The sequence below is a fragment of the Dipodomys ordii genome, unplaced genomic scaffold (genome assembly GCF_000151885.1).
Source record: "Dipodomys ordii isolate 6190 unplaced genomic scaffold, Dord_2.0 Scaffold7, whole genome shotgun sequence".
NCBI classification, from domain to species: Eukaryota; Metazoa; Chordata; class Mammalia; order Rodentia; family Heteromyidae; genus Dipodomys; species Dipodomys ordii.
The window spans coordinates 23428339-23452561 of NW_012267223.1; the positions used below are offsets into that span (position 1 = coordinate 23428339).

Consider the following 24223-nt stretch of genomic DNA (forward strand, 5'->3'; position numbering starts at 1 on the left):
TTTTTAAGGGCAATTCTTACACAGAAAGGAAGGCGAATGGCGGGCGGGGACTGGGAAGGTGGCTCAGTAGTAGAGTGCTTGCCTTGCATGCATGAGGCCCTGGGTTCAATTCCTCAGCACCACATAAGCAGAAAAAGCCAGAAGTGGCGCTTGAGCTGAATAGCTGAGGGACAGCGCCTAGGCCCAGAGTTCAGGCCCCACGACCAACAAAAAGAAAAAGAAGATATTCTAACTTTTTGGCCTGCTTTGGAGGAGAACTCAAGTTTGCTTGCCAAAGCTTATACTCTGGAATTTCATCTTCTAGCCTCACTAGCATCTTCCCTTCTGTTGTTATTGTTTTTATCCAATGCTTGATATTTTATCCTATAGATATATCTTATTCAACCAACAACCCCCTACTTATCTCAAAGTTCCTAGCCTGCTGGAAATACGAAAAAAGACATTATGAACAGTAAGGAATGAATTGGTGATAATCCTGGCATACCATCTATGGGCTCAGGCATTAAAAGTGTTACCAGAAGCCAGGTGCCAGTGGCTTATACCTGCAATCCTAGCTACTCAGAAGGCTGAGCTGTGAGGATTGTGGTTCAAAGCCAGCCAGACTCATATGTAGTTAACCACTCAAAATGGGAAATGTCACTGTGGCTCACAGTGGTAGAGCACTAGCCTTGAGCAAAAGAGCTCAGGGACAGCACCCAGGCCCTGAGTTCAAGCCTCACAACCTACAAAAAGTGTTTCCAGAGTTGTGGCACTGATGGTTCATGACTATAATCCTAGATACTCAAGAAGCTGAGACCTGAGGATCGAGGTTCAAAGCCAGCCCAGGCAGGAAAGCTCATTAGACTCTTTTCTCCAATTAAGCAACAACAACAAAAACAGCCAGAAGAGGAGCTGTGGCTCAAAGTGGTAGAGAGGTGGCCTTGAACAAAAAAGCTCAGGGACAGTGCCTAGGCTCAGAGTTCAAGCCCAAGGACTGGAACAAAAAAAAGTGTTACCAATCCCTTGGATGGTGCACTCAATCTGCTGCCCCTGCCACCTTCCCACTACCACCTAGTTGACTCTAGACTCCAGACAGAGGCAGTGTGAGCCAAAAGGTAGACCAACAGCACAGTCTTCTCCCACCTTAAGATGCAGAAACAGGGAAAAGCCGGGCGCTGGTGGCTCACACCTATAATCTTAGCTGCTCAGGAGTCTGCGATCTGAGGATCGCGGTTCAAAGCCAGCCGGGTAAGAAAGTCCATGAGATTCTTACTTCCAATTAGCCATCAGAAAACCAGAATTGGCGTTGTGGCTCAAAGTGGTATAGTACTAACCTTGAGCAAAAGAGCTCAGGGACAGCAGGGGAAACAGTAGTGGGGCAGTGGTTAACAAATCTCCCCCGGCACCAAGCAGGGCTTGAAAAGGTCACTGAGGATGGGTAGGAGAGACCTGGGGGGGCACATCTCTCAACTAATCTTGGAGCTGATGTTGGGAATGGAGTGGGGGCAGTTCCTCTAGCACTAGGAGCTTAGGAACCAGGAGCAGGGAGGGGGCAGTGCAGCTGTGCTACTGCTCAGGCAGGGGGTGACAGAGCCTTGGGCCAGCTCAGTGGACTCCTGTGCTCTTTCTGGACCCTAGGACTATGTAATCCCTCCCTGACCCTTCCCTGTCCCTAAGTTCCTCCATGCAGGCTAGTCAGTCTGCAAATCAACATCAGTCTCCCAAAGCACTCAGAAACCTTTTATGAAAAGCAGTCTTTTGGGCTAGGTAAGTGACTCGGTGGTAAAGTGCTTGCCTTGCATGCATGAAACCTTGGGCTCAATTCCTCAGCATCACATAAACAGAAAAAGGCAAAAGTGGCGCTGTAGCTCAAGTGGTAGAGCACTAGCCTTGAGCTGAAGGGCTGAGGGACAGCACCGAGGCCCCACAACCAACACAAAAGAAAAGAAAAGAAAGAAAAGCAGTCCTTCCCAGAGCCCACAACTAAGTGCCCACCTTCAGCCCTGGCCAGCGCATCCCTGAGAACTGGTACTGTAGGGCAATTGATGCTCCCTATTCTAGTTCACCTGCTCTCCTTGCCTGTCACTTCCTTCTTCCTCAGCTTCCCAATCTGTAAGATGAAGATGATTCAATCTGTGGCCAGGCTGAGCTTACTGGGCCATCTGCCCTCTACAATGACCTGACCTCTCACTTGCTCAAATGTGCCAAGTTCTTACCTGGTTGGGGGAGGGGGGGTGAGGGGGGAGAAGGGCTACATCTCTGTGCCACAGGCTAAATAAGAATCATTAAGGGAAGATGACCAAAAGCTAGGAGCTGAGAATAAACACTGTATTAATAGGTAACTTGAAGTTTCTTATTGCAACTAGTCATGCACTTAACCTTGCACTAATGATTTGCATTTATCCAGCATGCCCTGGATAAATATTGGAAGAAAAACATCTAGTAAAACTCCTAGGACTAAAAGGAGACATTGTTGATGTGCTTTTTGCCCTATATACATATCTTTTAAAAGAAATTACAGCTGGTGCCAGTGGCTCAAACCTGTAATCCTAGCTACTCAGGAGGCTGAGATCTGAGGCAGGAAATTCCTTAAGACTCGTATCTCCAATTAACCACCAGAAAGCCCAAAGTGGCACTGTTGCCTCAAATGATAGAGTGCTTGTCTTGAGCTGAAGAGCTCCTGGATAGTGTCCAGGCCAGAGTTCAAGCCCCAGGACTGGCAAAAGAAAGAAAGAGGCTGGGAAGGTGGCTCAGTGGTAGAGTGCTTGCCTCACATGCATGAGACCTTGGATTCGATTCCTCAGCACCACATAAGCAGAAAAGGCAGGAAGTGATGCTATGGCTCAAGTGGTAGAGCGCTAGCCTTGAGCTGAAGAGCTAAGGGACAGCGCCTACGCCCAGAGTTCAGGCCCAGGACCAACCAAAAAAAAAAAAAATCATAGTAAATTCTCAAATGCCACCTATATCAATTAAGGACTTGGTCTCGATGGGAAGGGATGGTAAAGGGAAACAAAGGAGGAGCCAACAATGCTTGCTTGGTAAGAAATATACTCATTACCTTGCTCATGTAATTGTAACCCCTCTGTATGGTATTTTCACAATAAAAAAATTTTTTAAAAATTAAAAAAAAAATTTTAAAGGACTTGGTCTCTGGCAACACCAAATAAGAATTTCAAGAATATAAGAAGCTGGGCACTGGTGGCTCATGCCTGTCATGCTTGCTACTAGGAGGCTGAGCTCTGAGGACTGCAGTTGGAAGCCAGCCCGGGCAGAAAGCCCATGAGACTCTTATCTTCAGTTAATCACCAGAAAACGAGAAGTGGCACTGTGGCTCAAGTGGTAGAGCACTAGCTTTGAGCTGAAGAGCTCAGGGACAGTGCCCAGGCCCAGAGTTCAAGCCCTACAACTGACAAAAAAAAAAAAAAAAAGATATAAGATACAGCACTGGGAATGGGGCTTAGTGGTAGAGTGCTTGCCTAGCATGCATGAAGCCCTGGGTTCGAGTCCCCAGTACCACATATATAGAAAAAGCCAGAAATGGCACTGTGGCTCAAGTGGTAGAGTGCTAGTCTTGAGCAAAAAGAAGCTCAGGACAGTGCCCATGCCCTGCGTTCAAGCCCCAGAACAGGCCAAAATAAATAAATGAATAAATAGAATAGATACAATTAAAAGAAGGTTTTCACCGTGAAGTGACCTTGGCTCAAAGCCTGCAATCCCAGCTACCCAAGGGGGTTGAGATGTGAGGGTTGCAGTTCAAAGTTATTGCCGTATCTTGGCATTTTGGCTCAAGGCTGGGATTCTACCATTTCAGCCACACCTCAGTTCTAGGTGGGATGTTCTTGCTTTTCTTCATAACATCACGACCATGCTGAAAGTCCTGAAGGTAAATACTGATGGAGAAGTGGAGCCAGGAATGTCGCTCAGGGCTATGGAACTTCCTGCAAGTCCTGCTCCTTGCAGATACCAAAGAGATAAATTGTTTGCTTGGGGCACGCTAATGGCTCACACCTGTAATCCTAGCTACTCCGGAGGCTGAGATCTGAGGATCCCGGTTCGAAGCCAGCCCGGGTGGGAAATTCCGTGAGACACTAGTCTCCAATTAATCACGGAAAAAGCCGGAAGTAGCGCTGTGGCTAAAGTGGTAGAGTGCTAGCCATGGGCCAAAGGACCCCAGGGACAGCACCCAGGCCCTGTGTTGAGTCTCCAGGAGGACCAGCAAAACAGGAGAAAGTTATTTACTGCTGCATGGATGAAAGGGAAGGCAGACGCTCTGGGTAAGGCCAGCAGGGCCTGGCCCGGGCCCGGGCGCCGGAGGGGGGCACGCGCTCCCCGACCGCGCGCGCGCGCACAGCAGAGACCAGGGGCGCGTCCGGGAGCCGTCAGGGCCCGGAAGCCCGTGTCGGGGCGGGTAGCCAGGGCGCTACCTTCAGTCACGTGGCCTGACGTCCACAGCTGATTGGTCGCTGGCTGATCCGGATCCCGGATTGGCTGTCCGCGGAGCGCCGGGCCCGCTGAGACCATGGAGGCGGCGGTGCTGGCCACGGCTCTGGGACTCCTGCTCCTGGCGGGGGCCGGGGGCTCGGCGGGCGACGAGGCGCGGGAAGCGGCGGCCGTGAGGGCGCTCGTGGCCCGGCTCCTGGGGCCCGGGCCAGCGGCCAACTTCTTGGTGTCGGTGGAGCGCTCCCTGGCGGCCGAGTCCGGCTCGGACACCTACAGCCTGAGCGGCGGTGGCGAGGCGCCCGTGCGGGTGCGCGGCTCCACGGGCGTGGCGGCCGCCGCAGGGCTGCACCGTTACCTGCGCGACTTCTGCGGGTGCCAGGTGGCCTGGTCCAGCTCTCAGCTGCACCTGCCGTGGCCGCTGCCCGAAGTGCCCGAGGAGCTGACCGAGGCCACGCCCAACAGGTATCCCGATCGCCCCGGGAAGCTCGTGGACAGCTGCCTCCAAGCCCCGGGGCAACCCCGGCCCTAGGACACCCACTCTGCGCTTAGGTTCCGCCCCACACTTGCACTGGGCTGGAACCGAGGAAGCCTGGACACTTGCCAGCTCCATTAGCTCTGAGATCCAGCAACTCTGACTTAAAATCCTAGTGCCCCTCTAACAGCTGTGTGTCCTAAGCAAATCACTCAGCTTCTCAGAGTCATCTGAAAAGATGAAAATAACGACTACCACCGTGTAGTGATGAACGTTTGCACAGTGGTAGGCATGGGTGTTGAGTTGCAGGTGCATAACTGTGACCAGTAAAGTCTATTTCTTCCCTACCTGATACTGGGGCTTGTACTCTACCACTTGAGTCAAACCTCCACTTCCAGCTTTTGGCTGGGTAATTAGAAATAAGAGTCTCAGGACTTTCCTGCCTTGGATAGCTTCCAACAGGACTGAGAACCTCAGATTTCAGCCTCCTGAGTAGCTAGGATTACAAGCATAAGCTCACCTGCACCTGACACTGATCTCTCTCTCTCTCTCTCTCTCTCTCTCTCTCTCTCTCTCATCGTGGAGCTTGAACTCTGGGCCTGAGTGCTTTGATCTCTTCAGCTCAAAGCAAGTGCTCTACCACTTAAGCCACAGCACCACTTCCAGTTTTCTGGTGGTTAATTGGAAATAAGAGATTCACGGACTTTCCTTGCCTTGGCTGGCTTTGAACCATGATCCTCAGCTCTCAGCCTCCCGAGTAGCTAGGATTACAGGAGTGAGCTACCACCGGCACTGAGGTCTTGACCTCTTTTTGAAGATGCTGAAGAGTGATGCCCACCAGGCTCACAGGCCTCTGTTGCAGCACTTGCCATACTATGTGGAGATGCTTTCTCACATCTGTCTTTGTGGTGGCAGGACAGGGCTTCTCTTTCAGACAGGGAGCAACTTGGCCATATAATACTGAGACACTCAAAACTCTGAAAGTGTTGAATGAAAGGAAACATGGGCCCACAAATGTCTGCCAGGCTAAAAGGTGAAGCTCATGTACCCAAGTCTCAGCTCCAGAGGTGGATACTGGATTAAAGCAAATAGAGAGGCCAGTTTGGGACTACTCCCCACTCGGCTACTGGGGGTAGGGATAGGAGTTTCTAGGGTGGTGAGGCATCCTCTCTACCTGCAGCAATGTTCCCCTCTCCACAGGTACCGCTATTACCAGAACGTGTGCACCCAAAGCTACTCATTTGTGTGGTGGGACTGGGCCCGCTGGGAACAAGAGATCGACTGGATGGCACTGAATGGCATCAACCTGGCACTAGCCTGGAATGGCCAGGAAGCCATCTGGCAGCGGGTGCGTGCCCACTGGTCCTCTCTCCTATCTACCTCCTACCCCTCCTGCTCCTTGTGCCTGTCTCCAGCCTCAGCACAGTACTGGCATGCAGAATAAGAGCCCCAGGGCTGGGAATGTGGCTTAGTGGTCGAGTGCTTGCCTAGCATGCATGAAGCCCTGGGTTGGATCCCTCAGTACCACATATGCAGAAAAAGCCAGAAGTGGTATTGTGGCTCAAGTAGTAAAGTGCTAGCCTTGAGCAAAAGAAGCTCAGGGACAGTGCCCAGGTCCTGAGTTCAAGCCCCAGGATTGGAAAAAAGAATAAGAGCTCCAGAAATGTTTGTAGACAAATGATGATGGCCCAGCCTTCACACATCTGAGTCTTTACTGCGGATGAAACCCCAACACTACTGAACCTGTGTAAGACCCCACAGGTCCTACACACACATGCACACTTATTCTACCTCATCAGCAGGCCTGATCTCTACCCTGGGATGTTCATCTGAGCATCCTTGCTCCATGAAGCTTCTTAAGTACCGGGTTGGGGGACAGTTTCTTTGTGCCCCACTTTCTCATCCATACACCCAAGGCAATAGTCTTCTGGACTTATCTGCTCACAGATCTCTTCCCCATGGACTGTGGCTCTTTGCACAAGGTTTTGTCCTAGTGACTCCAAGGCCCAGCAGTGCAGAAGCAATGGATGAATGCCTGTTCATGAATAGAGATGGGCGTGTTCCTAAGTGTGGGGAATCTGCTTCCTCTGCAGGTGTACCTGGCTTTGGGCCTGAACCAATCAGAGATCAATGAGTACTTCACTGGCCCTACCTTCCTGGCCTGGGAGCGCATGGGCAACCTGCACACCTGGGGCGGCCCCCTGTCCCGCTTCTGGCACCTCAAGCAGCTTCACCTGCAGGTAAAAGGATGGGGAAGGGCAGGGATAGGTTGGTCAAGTTCAGGGAGGGTGGGATTTGACCAGCCTCGGGGCCCACAGTAACTGCTCCACGGGGCAGGTGAGGTCCTGCTCACAGCTGCTCTTCCTCCCAGCATCAGATCCTGTACCGGATGCGCTCTTTCGGCATGACCCCGGTGTTGCCTGCATTCGCAGGCCATGTCCCCAAGGCTATCACCAGGTGAGCTGCTCCCTCACTCTCCACTCAGCTGGGAATGGAGAGTTACTTTTTCCCTGTAAGTCCTCACTTGAAAGCTGGGCACTGGTGGCTCATGCCTGAAATCCTACTTAGGAGACAAGATCATAGTTCAAAGATAGCCTGGGCAGGAAAGCCCAGGAAACTCTTATCTCCAACTAACTAGCAAAAATGTCAGAACTAGAGGTTTAGTTCAAGTGGTACAGCACCAGTGTTGAGAAAAAAATGTAAGGGACAACACCTAGATCTTGAGTTTAAGCCCCAGTACCAGTACTAAAAAAGAAGAAAAAAGAAAAAAAGTGTAGCTGAAGAAAAAAAAAGCCAGGGGTAGTAGCAAATGCCTGTATGCTTGTGATCCCATATACTCTGGAGGCAGAGGTAGGAGGATCAAGATCAGAGGCCAGCCATGGAAAAATTATCACAAGACTTTATCTGAAAAACAAGCTAAGTGTAAAACGTTACCCTAATGTGTGTGTGTGTGTGTGTGTGCGCGCGCGCACGCGCGCGCATGCGTGCGCAAGTGCCACCCTGGGTTCAATTCCCAATACCAAAAAAATAAATAGTAAGTTCTAGGTGGAGGCCTAAGTTTGACTCCTGGCTAGCCGTGTGGCAATTACATGGCTGCTTCCTGCCTCAGTTTCCTCACTTGTAAAATGGGATCCTCACTTACTTTGCATAAGGGTTGGGAGTTAGACTTGCTGCAGAATGTTAGCAAGTACCTGCTCATCAGCAGTAGTGAGGGTCGCACTGGTCTCTGTCCTACACCTCTCTGCTCCACACCCTCCCTCCTGTGGCTGGAAAAGGCCCAGAGGAGACCCACAATCCCTTGGTAAGGGCCTTCATGGTGCCGATGCACACCTGTTCTCACCGGCACCTGCTGGCCTCCATGCTACCTCTTCACCTCCCTCTCCAGGAATCGGGAAGCTCATTCATTCATTCTGTGGACATTTGTCCAGCTATATGAGGATGCCAGACCCAGCTCTGTGCTGGGTCCTAGGAATGCAGTGATGAAGGCACCCCACGGCTCTGTCCCTCACGGGTGACAGTTGGGGACGTGATTCAGTGACAAGCGCAGGAATACATGTGCACTTGTGGAATGATAGGCAGAAAGGCCCAAGAGGAAGGCAAGTGCTGAGCCTAGTCTTCAACAAGGAGTACTCCTTTAAGTCAAAGGGAGAGGGGAAAGGAGAAAGGGAGAGAGACGGACAGACAGCACAATGGGAAAGAGAGAGATAGCAAAAGCAAACGTTCCAAACAGGAAATACTTAAATGATAGTGAAAAGCAGGTAACCGAGGCAGAGGAAAGGACACAGAGCGCTCAGCATGTGCAAAGGCACAGGGGCATGACACACTCCGGATTGAGAGGTGGTGATGCAGCTGGTGAGGAGTGATGGGAACACTGTCCGCCTCCAGGCACCTCTCTGAGCTTTTCTTCCCACTAGGGTATTTCCACACGCCAATGTCACCCAGTTGGGCAGTTGGGGACACTTCAACTGCTCCTATTCTTGCTCTCTCCTTCTGGCTCCTGAAGACCCCATATTCTCCATCATTGGAAGCCTCTTTCTACGGGAGCTGACCAAGGAGTTCGGCACGGACCACATCTATGGGGCTGACACTTTCAATGAGATGCAGCCTCCCTCCTCGGAGCCCTCCTACCTCGCTGCAGCCACTGCTGCTGTCTATGAGGCCATGACCAAGGGTACGGGGGCCTGGGGAAGGTGGGGAAGGGAGAAGTCGGCGGGAGGGGGAGGAGGACTGGAAATCACTCCTCCCTGTAACACACAGCACTTGGAAGCTTCCCCAGCTTGTGCATACAAACCATCTCTTAACTGCGCTGAGGTTGAAACCTGATTGTTAGACCCCAGACCCAGAATCCAGGAGGCCCAAGTTAGGTCCTGCGACTTGTTCCTGTCTACCAAATCAAGAGACACAGGGAAGATGGAGAAGGGACATATATTACGTGACAGCTAGGGACCGCCAGCACTTCAGTGCATCTGTAGCCATCTTCTGAGAGTAAAGACACTGGCTTCAAGTTAAATAGGGAGTATTGAGGGCAAAGGGTGGGAGAAAGGTTCTGCATAACCACAGTCTGATAACAACAGTCCCAAATCAAGGTTCTGCATAACCACAGTCTGATAACAACAGTCCCAAATTAAGGTTCTGCATAACCACAGTCTGATAACAACAGCTCCAAATCCCAGGTGTGGCCTTGCTTACCACCAGCTCAGTCTTTGTCCTTGGAGTTGCTGATATATTGTCACTTTGTTACTGGAACAGAACAGAAACAAGGTGGGCTCCTGAGTTTGGAGGCTGTTTTCTTTAAGATGATAAGAGGAAGGCACTGCCTGGTTGTAGAGCAACTTGCTCCCACACCAAATGCTTATGGTTGAATTTTCTCTTTCCTCATGCAAACAGGTGATTGCAAAGAGGCTCCAAGGAGAGAATAGTTCAGATACAAAGAATACAGATTCAAAGTTGAGGGGCTTTTAGTTAATTCACAGGGCCCAACAAAAGCATCTTTTAAGTTGCCTCTTACAGGTGTGAGAGGTGAATTGTGGAGTAAGAGCTCAGTACTAACAGCTCCTGGCTGTTTGGCTTCCGACAAATGAGCACCCTCCTGGTGTTCCAGTGGCTTCATCCAGACAATGGGTTGCCACACAGGAAGTATGATGCCTGGTCCTTTAAAACATCATTATAGAGCTAGCCACTGAAAAGATTTGATTTGATCTCTAGCTCATTGATGAAACAGATTTTTGTAGGCCAGAGGTTAATAATATCTGGGTCCAAAGCCAATTAAGGTATTCATCATACTGCAGAATGTGAACCCAAGGCCCAAGTGATGGAGAAGGCTTTAGGCCAGCCGAGAAGGGAGCAGATTGGCTCAGGCTTCCTGGAGCAGTGCTCTCCATGTTTGATCCAGAACCAGTGGCTTGAGCACCCCTCTAAGTCTATGTGTATAAGTCCATTTGCCATGCTACAACATGGAGGCTGGGCTACTTTGTACAGAAAAGAGATCTATAGTTTCAAAGAGCTGGATCTGGTGATGATCTTGTTGACAGAGTCTCAAAGTAGCACTGGGCAAGAGACAGGAAGTGCAAGATGGGTGTTCTCTGTTCTCTCTTCCTCTTCTCATAAAGCCACCACAATGCAGTCATGGGGCCTCCAGCCCAATGACCTCATCATCTCCCAAAGTCCTCACCTCCTAAACACCATAGTTGGATTAAGCTTTCGTTCATAGCTCACAAAAGGGATTTTTTTTTAAAGTGTGAGCACTTGTATCTTTGTTTAATTTGTAACAAAGCCTTACAGGCAGGTGCAAACAGTAAGTGCTTGGGAGGCTGGGTGAGCGCACAGCTGGAGGAGGCAGCATGGGGAAAGCTGTGGTGACTGTAGTCCCCTTGCTGGGGTGTTGCGGGGGAACTGTGTCCTCTGATGGTCAGGTTTCTTCTATGGACCTGTGTTCTCATGGATAGAATGGACTTGACCTGCACCTCCGTGGCTTCCTCCACACTCATCACCTCTCTTCTCTTCCCCCTCACACCCCACCCCCTCCGCCACCAACTACAGTGGACCCTCATGCGGTATGGTTACTCCAAGGTTGGCTCTTCCAGCACCAGCCAGAGTTTTGGGGACCTGCCCAAATCAGAGCTGTGCTGCATGCTGTGCCCCAAGGTCGCCTCCTGGTCCTGGACCTGTTTGCAGAAAGCCAGCCCGTGTACCTCCACACAGCCTCCTTCTATGGCCAGCCCTTCATCTGGTGCATGCTGCATAACTTTGGGGGTAACCATGGCCTGTTTGGAGCCCTGGAGGCTGTGAACCGAGGCCCCGAGTCTGCTCGCCGCTTCCCCAACTCAACCATGGTCGGCACTGGCATAGTCCCTGAGGGCATTGGCCAGAATGAAGTGGTTTATGCCCTCATGGCTGAACTGGGCTGGCGGAAGGACCCAGTGCCAGATTTGGAGGCCTGGGTGACCAGCTTTGCTGCCCAGCGGTACGGGGTCTCCCAGCCCAATGCGGAGGCAGCCTGGAGGCTACTGCTCAGGAGTGTCTACAACTGCTCTGGTGAGGACTGCAGAGGACACAACCGCAGCCCGCTGGTCAGGCGACCATCCCTCCAGCTAAATACCATGGTCTGGTACAACCGATCGGATGTGTTTGAAGCCTGGCGGTTACTTCTGAAAGCCGCTCCCAACCTGACCACCAGCCCAGCCTTCCGCTATGACCTGCTGGACGTCACCCGACAGGCAGTCCAGGAACTGGTCAGCTTGTACTATGAGGAGGCAAGGACAGCCTACCTGAAGCATAAGTCCCGTCCTCTATTCAGGGCTGGAGGTATCCTGGCCTATGAGCTTCTGCCTGCCCTGGATGAGGTGCTGGCTAGTGACAGCCGCTTCTTGCTGGGCAGTTGGCTGGAGCAGGCCCGGACAATGGCAGGCAGTGAGGCAGAGGCCTATTTCTATGAACAGAACAGCCGCTACCAGCTGACCCTATGGGGGCCAGAGGGCAACATCCTCGATTATGCAAACAAGCAGCTGTCTGGACTTGTGGCTGATTACTACCAGCCTCGCTGGGGCCTTTTCCTAGAGACCTTGGTGGACAGCCTGGCCCAGGGCATCCCTTTCCAGCAGCGCAAGTTTGATGAGAAAGCCTTCCAACTGGAGCAGGCCTTTGTTCTCAGCAAGAGGAGATATTCTAGCCAGCCCCAAGGCGACACTATAGACCTAGTCGGGAAGATCTTCCTCAAATATTCTCCCAGAGGGCTTGCTGGCTTTTTATGACAGTCTCATTCTACCCATACCACTGCAGGGCAGGATATGGAAGCCTCGGGCTGGAAAAGGATCAGAGGATATCCCTAGGCCCAGAGGAACAGCCAAAGGCCTGCCTGTGGGGCAGGTAAGCTCCGGGCTTGCAGGGAGATAAACTGTCCTCCAGGACCACCTGAAATCTGATATTAAAGAACTGTTTTTTATCAACTTAATAAAAGGATGAAGCATTCCAGGTCTGTCAGAATGAAAAGGTCCTTGCTCTGATATATCAGGGCCTGGCGCGGGCCCATTGCGTTCCACCCCTTGCCTCAGTTTCTTCATGTAAATTCTAACCTCTTTCCCTGTGTAAATTCTAACCTCTGACCTATGAACTTGTAAAAGGTATTTACTTCCACAGTGTGTCAAGAAAGTGAAAACTTTTATTATTTTTATTTTATTTTTTATTTTTGGGTCTAGTCGTGGGGCCTGAACTCTGCGCCTGGGCGCTGTCCCTCAGCTCTTCAGCTCAAGGCTAGTGCTCTACCACTTGAGCCACAGTGCCACTTCTGGCTTTTTCTTTTTGCTTATGTGGTGCTGAGGAATTGAACCCAGGGCATCATGCATGCAAGGCAAGCCACCTTCCCAGCCTCGAAAACTTTTATTTTTGCCGGTCCTAGGGCTTTAACTCTGGGCCTGGACACTGTCCCTAGGCTCTTTTTGCTCAATGAGGGATTAACTCCCATCCTATTTTCCCAGGTACATACAGATATCAGGCAAACCACCAAAGGTATTCGCATACTGCTTTACATAGGCAGGGCAGTACTCCTAAGCCTGGAGGTAAACATTCTGTTGTGAGCCCAACCCCAAAGCCCCCCGCCCCTCCCCGGCCACCTCCCTAGACCTAATGGCTTTTTCTTTAACCTCTGCCTTCTTGCTCAGACCCCATCAAAACCCAATTCCTCTCCCACCTCTTTGCACAATCTTCAAGCCCGTAGGAAGGCTGTGCCCTCACTGCTATATCTCAATATAACAGTCCTCGCTTGTGGTAGATGAAGTCTGGCCTGTTTCCTTCCTTTCTCCTTCATTTTCCTAATACTCAAAGCTAGTGCTCAACAACTTGAGCTGTAACCCCACTTCCAGCTTTTTCTGTGATTACTTGGAGGTAAGAGTTTCAGGGACTTTTCTGTCTGGGCTGGCTTACAATGGCAATCCTCAGCTCTCAGCCTCCTGAGTAGCTAGAATTACAAGTGTGAGCCACCAGCACCCTTCTATAAACTCTTAATTGTTCCTGGGAATACAGAGCAACCAGGAAATTGCCCATAGGAGAACCCAGGCCTCCTGCTTGCAAAATCTGCCTTCTTCCACCCCACCACACTCCTCGCCAGCTAGTAGGACAGTTGATGTTATAATCAGGGTCCTTTCTCAGCTTTGACCTGTTTGACCTGCAATCGGGAGAGCCAGGCAGGGGTCCGAGGACTCAGCCTGGAGATTGTGGAGCCGACACACAGACATAACAAGGGGTGGAGATGCCTTGCAGGCAGGGGCGGGGCAAAGCAGGTGATATCTTCGGACCTTCACCTAGGGTTCTCAGAGCGCTTAAACCTCACTCCAGCCTGGTCATCATGGACCGGACTGTGGTGCTCATCACTGGCTGCTCCTCAGGCATCGGCCTGCACTTGGCTGTCCGTCTGGCCTCAGACCCTTCTAGGAGCTTCAAAGGTGAGGGGACAGTCCCGGAGAAAAGTGAAGAGCTCCCGGAGGGAAACAGGGTATTTAGATCTTCACACTCCATGCACCTCTAGTGTATGCCACGCTGAGGGACCTGAAGGCGCAAGGCCCTCTCCTGGAGGCCGCCAGGGCCAGGGCGTGCCCTCCCGACTCGCTGCAGACCCTGGAATTGGACGTGAGGGATTCGGATTCCGTAGCCAATGCTCGGGCACGAGTGACTGAGGGCCGCGTGGATGTGCTGGGTGAGCTCACCGAAACGCCTTTGGCAAGAACCTTCCCTGCCCAGTGTCCCAACCCGGGGAAGGGGGTGGAGCAGGGCTGAAAGCAAGTTCATGAGGCTAGCGGGGTGTGTGGGGGGGGTCCTTCTCCCCACAGTGTGTAACGCGGGCCGGGGCCTGTTCGGGCCGCTGGAGGCACACGAGCTGGACCACGTGGGCACCGTGCTGGACGTGAATGTGATCGGTACGGTGCGCTTGCTGCAAGCCTTCCTGCCAGACATGAAGCGGCGCCGCAGCGGACGAGTGCTGGTGACCTCAAGTATGGGCGGCTTGTTCGGTGCGTGGGGGCGTGGCCACAGGCCGCACTGAGAGGTTGTGGGCGTGACTTGGCAATGGGAAAATGGTCCGGAAAGCGGGGGTGGGCGAGGCTTGGTGCCGGGAGGGGCGTTCCAGGGCGGGGTTTGCTCGTTGGGGGCGGGGCCTCGCAACCTCCCATCCTCTTCCAGGGCTGCCCTTTCACGCGGTGTACTGTGCCAGTAAGTTCGCTCTGGAAGGTTTATGCGAGAGTCTGGCGGTTCTGCTGCTGCCCTTCGGGGTCCAGTGAGTCACACACACACACCCTCCTGAGCCCTCTGAATCCTGACCTTGGAATCCCAAGCACTTGGTCTTGGAACTACTCTCAGGCACCCCCCTGGCTCTCCTTCCCCAGCTCAAATGGTTGCATGCCAGGCACTGTGCACTTCGCGACTTAGCTGCGGGGGCATGGATTTTGTGATGTATCTCCCCTGCCCGGAGAGGCTCGATCACTGGCCTGGGCTACACAGCTCCAAGTCACCCAGCCAGGCTTAGATTCTGCCGCCTGAGTCTCCCTCAAAGGCTTGGCAAACGCTTTGCTTCTCTTAAATGCCCTGTCGCTTGGCGTGCGGCTGGGCCACCCAGCGGGGAGCCCGGGATGGGGCCTGGATCTTGTCTGCCACCACCCACTTGCCACTGTCACCCGTAGCATAAGCCTCATCGAGTGCGGCCCGGTACACACAGCCTTCTATGAGAAGCTGGAGGGCGGCCTAGGTGGAGCCCTGGACCGCGCGGATGCCCAGACCCGTCACCTCTTCTCGCTCTTCCAGCGCCACTTAATGCGTGTCTTTCAAGAGGCGCAGGATCCGGAGGAGGTGTCGGAGGTGGGTGACTGGGTGACACAAAGTGGGGAGGGAGAGTGCAGGGCAGGGCGCACGGTCCAGGCAGATGACCTCCAGCGCCCCTCTTCCCGCGCCCCAGGTGTTCCTCACCGCCCTGCGCGCCCCGCAGCCCTCCCTGCGCTACTTCAGCACCGAGCGCTTCCTGCCCCTGGCCCGGCTGCGCCTGGAGGATCTCAGCGGCTGCAGCTACGTGGCTACCTTGCACCAGGCCATGTTCTCTGACAAGCTGGTGGAGGGCTCTGAGACCCAAGCCGGACCCCTAGGGGACCCTGAGGTCAGCCCTTCTGCTGCACCTAAATAAATGTTTTTGCCTACCGCTACCTAATGAATCATGCTTTGCCTTCTGGGGGTTGGGCATTCCAGGGGAATGAGGCTAGTCACGTCTCATTGTGTGGCCCCTAGTGACTAATACAGACCATATCCCCCCCCACTTATACCTACAGGTCCCCCAGGAGGTGGGGAGTCTGGGTCAAGCCTCAAAGCCATGCAGGGCCTAGGTTAGAACAGTCTCTGGATGTACAAGAGATGCTTGCACCAGTAGGAAATTAGGGGAGAAAGGGAGCCTCCCCTAGTTTGTGAATTGTCCCTGGTGAGTCATAATGCCTCCTCAGGCAAAGAACACTTTCCCTGTGTCAGTTCTTTTGCTCAAGGCTAGCACTCTACCACTTTGAGCTATAGCACCATTTCCAGTTTTCTGGTAGTTAACTAAAGATGAATCTCATGGACTTTCTTGCCCCAGCTGGCTTTGAACTGCTGTAGGGAACTCTGGAACTAAGCTATGACACCAAGACAGGGTTAAGAGGTTGGAATGCCACTTTGTCAGTATTCAGAAGCTTGAGAATTGGACCCTGGAAAGGTCAAAACGGGCAAGGCAGAATAAATAAGTTAGCAATAACTAGACCTGATGATGTCTAAGTCACAGTTGACTGGCCCCTATGATGATTGAGACAATGGGAATAAGAGGAATGGGTCATGGTCACCACTTCGCATTGCTTCCTAACTACAGGGAGTTACTTATTACTATGTACACAAACTATGACTTACGTTAATGATTGTAACCACAAGATAGATTGACACCTTGTGTTCTGCACATACCTATGATCTTCCCTGAACTGAATAAATTTGCTTATGGGAGCTCAGGGTTGAGAAGCCAGTGAGAGCTGGACCCAGACACCCCTCTTTTCTATCCTGTCTTCTTCCTCTTTCTTCTTCTTCTATCTCATTACTCTCTGGTTGTGGTTAGCAACAAACTGAGATCCTCTGAGCTTAGCCTCCTGAGTAGCTAGGATTACAGGTGTGAGCCACCAACACCCTGCCCTGTGTCAGTTCTTATCTGTACATTGAGTATGGCCTTACAATATGGCTGGCTCACTCCCAATAAAGGCTGAAAGTCTTCACCAGCCAGGTTAGAATTACTACGCATCATTCCCCTGTATAGCTTACATGGAACACGGCCACTAGATGTGTAGAGAACACGGCCACTAGATGTGTAAAGAAACAAGGCTAAAAGAATCCAAGGTTAGGTGCTGGTGGCTCACACCTGTAACCCTAGATATTCAGAAGGATTTTTTTTTTTTTTTTTTGGTCCGGTCATGGGGCCTGAATTCTGGGCCTGGGCGCTGTCCCTCAGCTCTTCAGCTCAAGGCTAGCACTCTGCCACTTGAGCCACAGCGCCATTTCCGGCTTTTTTCTTTTTGCTTATGTGGTGCTGAGGATTCAAACCCAGGGCCTTGGGGGCATGCAAGGCAAGCACTCTACCACTGAGCCACCTTCCCAGCCCCATCAGAAGGATCTTTAGTTCAACACCTGTCTGGGCAACAGAGCAAGATCCTGACAGCAAGAAAGGAGGAGGAGGAGGAGGGAGGGAGGAGGGAGGAAAGAAGAAGAAAAGGAGGAGAAGGAGGAAAAGCAGAAGCAAAAGCAAGAAATAAAAAGGAAAAAGGGAAAGGAAAAAGATTCCGATTCTGATGGTGTCCTTGTTCAGAAAACATTTTGGAGTCAGGTGCTGTGCATAATATCTGTAATCATAGCTACTCAGGAGGCTGAGATCTGAGCATCACAGTTTAAAGCTCACCCAAACAAACACGTCTAGCCGGGTGCCGGTGGCTCACGCCTGTAATCCTAGCTACTCAGGAGGCTGAGATCTGAGGATCTTGGCTCAAAGCCAGCCTGGGCAGGAAACTCCATGAGACTCTTATCTCCAATAAATCACTAGAAAACTGGAAGTGGCACTGTGGCTCAAGCGGTAGAGCCTTGAGCTGAAGAGTGCAGGGACAGCGCCCAAGCCCAGAGTTCAAGCCCCACGACCAACAAAACACACACACACACACACACACACAAAAACATCTAAGCAAGAGAGACAGAGAGAGAGAGAAAGAGAGAGAGAGAGAATGTGTGAATGTGTGCAGGTCCTCAGGCTTGAACTGGGCACTGTAGCTTCTTTTGCTCAAGTTTAGAGCTCTACCACCTGAGCCACAGCTCTACTAGTTTGTTTTTTTTTTTGCCAGTTATGGTGCCTGAACTCTGGGCCTGGGCGCTGTCCCTCAGGTCTTCAGCTCAAGGCTAGCGCTCTACCATTTGAGCCACAGCACCACTTCTGGTTTTCTGGTGATTTTCTTGGAGATAAGAGTCTCATAGACTTTCCTGCCTGGGCTAGTTTTTAACAGCGATCCTCAGATCTCAACCTCCTGAGTAGCTAGGATTACAGGCATAATTGTTTTGTTTTGTTTGGGTAGTTTTTGAAGGAAAGAGTCTCATGGACTTTTCTGCCAGGCCTGACTTTCAAACTATGATCTTCAGATCTCAGCTTCCCGAGTAACTAGGATTACAGGCATGGCCATTAATGCCCAGCTTCTAAGGGACCCTTATATCTTCAGTTAATCAGCAAAAAAGTCACAAGTGAAGTGTGGTTCAAGTGGTACAGTGCCAGCCTCAAATGAAAGAACTTAAGTGAGAGTATGAGGCCCTGAGTTCAAATCCCAGTAACCTCACAAAAGAAACCCCAAACACACCAAATAAAACCTTGGACTGGGGTTTGGTTCAGTGGCAGAGTACTTACTGCAAGAGGCTGTGGGTTTGAAGCCCAGTACAGAGCTGGAGTGCAGGCGGGGTGGGCACAGGGCCTGTAACTTCCTATCTGCAAACTCCAAGGTTTCCCCACAAGGTCTCCAAGACCTTCTGTGATGTGATCTGCCTCCTGCCTTCCACTGACTTGCGCTTCCCCCACTGTCCTTCTCCATCTATTCTGGCTCTCCTGACCCCCTGCCTCAAGGTCTAGTACTTGCTGTTCCCTGTCTGGTTTGCTCTTCTATGATTTTTGATACTATTTCTTTGCTGTTTTCCTGAACTAAAATAAAATAGTATTACATTGCCTCCAGTATGGTCCCTCCAACTGTTTTATTTATTTATTTATTTTTGTTGGTCCTGGGACTTGAACGCTGTGCCTCGGCACTGTCCCTGCACTCCTCAGCTCAAGGTGAGTGCTCTACCACTTAAGCCACAGCCAGCACCACTTCCAGTTTTCTAGTGGTTTATTGGAGGTAAGAGTCTCATGGACTTTCGTGCCCAGGCTGGCTTTGAACCGTGATCCTCCGATCTCAGCCTCCTGAGTAGAAAGGATTACAGGTGTGAGCCACCGGCGCCCGGCTTGAGTTTATTTACTTTTATTTATTTATTTTTTTGTCGGTCGTGGGGCTTAAACTCTGGGCCTGAGTGCTGTCCCTCTTCAGCTCAAGGCCAGCACTCTACCACTTGAGCTACAGCGCCACTTCCGGTTTTCTGGTGGTTTATTGGAGATAGGAGTCTCACGGTCTTTCCTGCCCGGGCTGGCTTTGAATCACGATCCTCAGATCTCAGCCTCTTGAGTAGCTAGGATTACAGGCGTGAGCCACCAGCGCCTGGCATGTTTGAGTTTATTTTTGTTCATGGCTTAAAAAATTTTTATTAGGGGCTGGGAAGGTGGTTCAGTGGTAGAGCGCTTGCCTTGCATGCATGAGGCCCTGGGTTCAATTCCTCAGCTCCACATAAGCAAAAAGAAAAAAGCTGGAAGTGGCACTGTGGCTTAAGTAGTAGAACACTAGCCTTGAGCTGAAGAGCTGAGGGACAGCACCCAGGCCCAGAGTTCAGGCCCCATGACCTGACTCAAAAAAAAAAAAATTATTAACCACCCATATCCTAAGACACAGGAAGGTCAGGACTTTTTGTTACTGTCCAGTTACTGTCCTAGAATAAACCTGCACTAAACATACATTTCTGAATCAAAGTAACTTGGTGTGCTAAATGAGGTATGCAAATGCTTTGGGACATACCAATAGTCTTTGTTTTTGTTTTTTCAAATCAAACCCTTAAACCCAACTAAAAGCAGAGTGTTGTAATCCTAGCCACCAGGCTGAGATAGGAAGATCAACCACAGTTCAATGACAGACCAGTCAAATTCTAGAGATTTGTATCTCCAATTAACCAGCAAAAAGCTAAAGTGGAGGCGTGACTCAAGTGGTAGAATGTTAGCCTTGAGTAGAAAAAGTCAAAAGAAGGAGGTAGGTTCTGAGTTCAAATCCCAGTCCTGGCCCAGACAATACCAACCCAATGTATATGGCTTTACAACTCTTTGGTCCCTGACTCCAAAGGCAGATGTGTACAGCTGAAGGTTGGTTTGCTCAGTGGTGTTGCTGGGGAAGGACAGCATTTTGTAGAAACTTTTAGGATTGGTTACTCTTTCTTTTGATATCTCCCTGGATAATTCATCTAGAATGTTGGCTTCTCCCCCACGTTGCTATTATTATAACCCCAGCCTCCTCAAGCTCTAGTAAATACTTACCACTAAGTCTCCAGCCCTAACCACCCCTTTTTCTCCTGGCAGAGACATCAGAAGCTCTAATGAGGCAGGATGGGGAGATGAGGATACAGGGAAATTATATTGCTTGAAGCAAACATCAAATGGGCCAGACTCAAAACATTTTTTTTTTTTTTTGCTGGTCCTGGGGCTTGAACTCAGAGCCTGAGTGGGCCTGTCCCTCTCTGTGCTCAAGGCCAGCACTCTACTAGTTGAGCCACAGCGCCACATCCAGCCTTTTCTGTTTATGTGGTACAGAGGAATCAAACCCAGGGTTGCATGCATGCTAGGCAAGCACTGTATTACTAAGCTACATTCCCAGCTCCCAGACGCAAAATTTAAAGCCAGGACCTGGCTCTGGTGGCTCAGGTGTGTAATCCTTGCTACTCAGGAGGCTGAGATCTGAGGATTAAGAAGCCAGCCTAGGCAGACAAATCTTTGAGACTCTCATCTCCAGTTAACATCAAAAAGCCAGATGTGGAGCTATGGCTCAAGTGGTAAGAATGTCAGCCTTGAAAGCTACAGGATGGCACCAAACACTCTAAAAGCAGGAAGTAAATTGAGGAAAACAAACTACTCCTTCTACTACACCTTTCACTTAAAGGTATAAGGAGACATACACAAGAGTGATCTTCCTCTTCCTTCTCCTCTGAAATGGTAAACATCAACTCATGAATGGGTAGGGTTTGGAGGCTACAGATTAAAACCTCCAGTTGCAGTCCTGGGGCTTGAACTCAAGGCCTGGTGCAGTACCTGAGCTGTTTCTGCTCAAGGCTAGCCTCACGAGCCACAGCTCCACTGATTTCCTGTGTTTTGGTGGTTAATAGGAGAGAAAAGTCTCACAGACTTTCCTGTTCAGGCTGGCTTTTTCGAACTGTGATCCTCAGCTCTTTCAGCCTGCTGAGTAGCTAGGGTTAAAGGCTTGAGCCACCGGCACTTGGTTTTCACTTTTTAATTTCTCCTGGTCTGACCCTGTTATATTGGAATAATTCCTTGCTAAAACTTTAACTTTGAGACTTTCCTTGTGAGATACCCTGAAATGCTTTTCACGAGTGGGTCTGTGATTTTGTGTGTTCACTGGGAAGCGGATGGAAGAAAGCCAGCATCCATCCTCCTTGACTCTACTGAACCCACTCACCCTTCTTGCTCTCTGTTGCCCGGGTAAACAGGCACAGGGATGCTGCTCGGTGCAGACGGCATACAAAGAAGCCACGAGGAGCAGGATGTCAGTGGCTCACGCCTGTAATCCTAGCTACTCAGGAGGCTGAGATCTAAGGACCGCGGTTCGAGGCCAGCCCAGGCAGAAAAGTCTATGAGACTCTTTTCTCCAATTAACCGGTGGTAGTGCGCTAGCCTTGGGCACAAAAGCTCGGGGACAGTGTTGTATGAAAGGAGAGAAGGTTAGCACTCCCCTTGACAAAGATGGAAGAGGCCCTTGGGCCTGACAACACGCATACGGTTAAGGCATTGCCACCTACTTTGTGGCATCTAACCATGGTTTTTAAAACTTGGAAAAAATTATATTAAGTGAAGTAAGCCAGGCACAAAGAAACATAGGTCCCATGGTTTCCCTTATTTGCAATATCTAGTACATGTGTGAGTCAAGCAGAAAAGGTCAGATAATGTGATGTCAGGAAAATGAACCCTTAGATATGTATTTTAATGTTTTTTTCTTTCATGCATGTGTTTCTAACGCATTTATAAGATTATCTCTTTGTTGCTTTGTATGTCCCTCCCCCACAGTATAACCCCTGCTTTCCTTGTGGAGGAGATGGGGAAAAACCAGTTGTTTAAGGATACAGGTGGACCTGTTCCAACAATGAGAAGTACAAGTTGTCATGTCCAAAACGAGCTTTACAACGTCGGTGGGGGGGGGGGGGGGGGGGGGGGGGAAGGAGAAGGATTGGGATTGGGGGGGAGGGGGGAGGCTGGGAAGTGATGTGAAGGGTAAACAAAGGAGGAGGCTGCAATGCTTGGTAAGAAATGTACGCATTATCCTGCCCATGCAATTGTAACCCCTCTGTACAGTATGTTCACAAATTAAATTAAATTAAAAAAAAAAAAGCTCGGGGACAGAGAGGCCCACAACCGACACCCCCTGCCTCCCCCACCCCCCTAAAAAAAAGAGAAGCCTCAAGAGTTTCCATGAGCCCTGCCCCTGGCACATCCGGGCCCTAATTTCCTCACCTGTGAAGGGGGGGGGCTAGGGCAGAGCTGTTCAGTCACTTCTCAACCTGGTCAATTCTCGGCCTGGGAGGGCACAGGGGGGCTCTGGGCACGCGGGCCTAAAAGCAAGGGCAACTCTCCGGCCACTCTCTCCCCGGACTTAAGCAAAGCCAGGCGTGAATTCTAGCTTGGCCAGGAGCTCTTCGGTAGGAAACAAATCTCTCAGCTCTTCCAACCTTACATCCCGCTCGAAACACGAGCACCTGTCACGGCAGACTTGGTCCAGCCCCCAGAGTCCTCACCGCCAGCGCCGGACCACGAGCCCTCTCGCGAGAGTTCCGCGCTGAACGCATGTTGAGACGTTTGGCCTGTGCGGCTGCCCGTCGCTCGGCGTTGCGCTGGGTGAGGTAGTGCTTCCGGGCCGCACCCCGAGTCCCTCCGCGGCGGCGAAAGCGGAACCAAACGCCTGAGGTTTCAGTGAGTCGGGGAACCCGCCTGGGCCCGGGAGCTCCCCCTCCGGGACCCCGGTGCAGATTAGCCAGAGGGGATCCGGCTCCCAGGTCCCCGGCCCTGTGGCTCCGGGAGTCCGGGCCGCGTCGCCGCTGCCAGCGTCTTGGTTTATGTCAGTGAAGTCACCGCGCCGTCCGCGGCTCCCGCCCCTGGCGCTCATCCGGGTCCCCTGCTCCGTCCTGGGTCTCGTCCCTGCTCCTGGGGGCCAGGCCCCATGCAGGGCCTTTGCTTCAGGCCCGGACCGTCACCCCCGTGTCTCCCTGCCTGTTCGCAGGCCTCGTCGCCATGGCCGTATTCAGATCGGGGCTCCTGGTGCTGACGACGCCTCTGGCCTCCTTGGCTCCCCGCCTGGCTCCCATCTTGACCTCGGCGGCCCGCTTCGTGAATCACACCCTCTATGTACACCTGCAGCCGGGCCTGAGCCTGGAGAGTCCGGCCCAGCCCCTGTCCAGCCCGGTGCAGGTCACCTTTGAGGTTCTGGATTTCATCGCGCACCTGTATGCAGGCGCCAACCTACACAGGCACCTGGACGTGAGAATCCTGCTGACTAATATCCTACCCAAGTCCACCTTTCTGATGCCCGCTTCCGTGCAGAATCTGTCCCACCCGCCAGAAGTAGTGCTGACAGATTTCCAGACCCTGGACGGAAGCCAGTACAATCCTGTTAAGCAGCAGCTAGAGCGCTATGCCACCAGTTGTTACAGCTGTTGTCCACAACTGTCTTCAGTGCTGCTCTACCCCGATTATGGGACTCAGGAGCTGCCTGTGGAGTCCTTGAATGCCCCCTTACATTCTGCTATCAGACCAATTTCTCCCCTACCCAGATCTCAAAAGCAGCCTGTGCGTTGCTACCGACGTGGGGCTGTGGGTGGCACGTTTGACCGTCTGCACAATGCGCACAAGGTGTTGCTCAGTGTTGCCTGTGTCCTGGCCCAGGAAGTGCTTGTGGTGGGAGTGGCAGATCGAGATCTGTTGAAGAGTGAGTGAATGGGACTCTGGATTAGGGCAGTCAAAGACTTCCCCGACATTCTCTTAGCTTCTCCCTCATCTAAGATCATGGAAGGGTGGGGCCATTCACGACTCCCTACTCTTTCCAGCTGTCTCAGTGCCTGACGCTCAATTGGTGCTGTGGAAATTTTGTTGAGTAAACTTAGTTTCCTTAGCACTTGGCCCACTCACCTACACTGAGGTCATTCAGAATTCCCTAAATGTGGAACCAAAGAATCTGCACTTTGCCATTCTCCAGGTGACCAACTAAAGTGTGACACACTGGGAATAAATGGTACAGATGCCATAAACCATACTCAAGGATGGTGTGGTTTTGGAATTCTCCACCTAAGTCTGATGTCCACTGGCACTGCGAGTTCTCAAATAATTCCTTCCTCCCTCCCTCCCTCCCTCTGTCTCTGTCTCTTTCCTTCCTTCCTTCCCCTTCCTTCCTTCTTTCCTTCCTTCCTTCCTTCCTT

General features: G+C 51.5%; 3 protein-coding genes across 4 annotated transcripts in view; all 3 read left to right on the top strand.

Annotated features, from left to right (window-relative positions):
- The first annotated feature begins 4496 nt into the window (after positions 1–4496).
- Naglu (N-acetylglucosaminidase, alpha) lies at positions 4497–12361 on the top strand. The gene is made up of 6 exons (XM_013008805.1): positions 4497–4881; positions 6092–6239; positions 6985–7131; positions 7263–7348; positions 8806–9062; positions 10931–12361. Exons 1-6 carry the CDS (start codon positions 4499–4501, stop codon positions 12139–12141), a joined length of 2232 nt encoding a protein of 743 aa, XP_012864259.1. The 5' UTR covers positions 4497–4498; the 3' UTR covers positions 12142–12361.
- Positions 12362–13686: 1325 nt separating this feature from the next.
- Positions 13687–15570, top strand: Hsd17b1 (hydroxysteroid (17-beta) dehydrogenase 1). Of its 2 annotated transcripts, none has more exons than XM_013037626.1 (6): positions 13687–13827; positions 13911–14078; positions 14212–14373; positions 14561–14654; positions 15058–15232; positions 15330–15570. In XM_013037626.1, exons 1-6 carry the CDS (start codon positions 13731–13733, stop codon positions 15549–15551), a joined length of 918 nt encoding a protein of 305 aa, XP_012893080.1. In that variant the 5' UTR covers positions 13687–13730; the 3' UTR covers positions 15552–15570. The 2 variants fall into 2 exon arrangements, with proteins under 2 accessions (XP_012893080.1, XP_012893075.1); XM_013037621.1 differs by having other exon boundaries at positions 13688–13827; positions 14212–14391.
- Positions 15571–22654: 7084 nt separating this feature from the next.
- Positions 22655–24223, top strand: part of Coasy (CoA synthase) — a 4452-nt gene continuing 2883 nt past the window's right edge. The window contains exons 1-2 of the mRNA XM_013038108.1: positions 22655–22724; positions 23032–23736. Of these exons, the coding sequence (XP_012893562.1) occupies positions 23043–23736 (694 nt within the window). The 5' untranslated portion in view covers positions 22655–22724; positions 23032–23042. The remainder of the gene's footprint in view (positions 22725–23031; positions 23737–24223) is intronic.

Excerpts from the sequence above, each read along its gene's own strand:
- Naglu (XM_013008805.1), top strand. The coding sequence starts at position 4,499 with ATGGAGGCGGCGGTGCTGGCCACGGCTCTGGGACTCCTGCTCCTGGCG. Across the intron at positions 7,132-7,262 it reads TCAAGCAGCTTCACCTGCAG|CATCAGATCCTGTACCGGAT; the intron begins GTAAAAGGATGG and ends TCTTCCTCCCAG. Across the intron at positions 9,063-10,930 it reads CTATGAGGCCATGACCAAGG|TGGACCCTCATGCGGTATGG; the intron begins GTACGGGGGCCT and ends CACCAACTACAG.
- Hsd17b1 (XM_013037621.1), top strand. The coding sequence starts at position 13,731 with ATGGACCGGACTGTGGTGCTCATCACTGGCTGCTCCTCAGGCATCGGC. Across the intron at positions 13,828-13,910 it reads CCCTTCTAGGAGCTTCAAAG|TGTATGCCACGCTGAGGGAC; the intron begins GTGAGGGGACAG and ends ATGCACCTCTAG. Across the intron at positions 14,079-14,211 it reads GGGCCGCGTGGATGTGCTGG|TGTGTAACGCGGGCCGGGGC; the intron begins GTGAGCTCACCG and ends TTCTCCCCACAG.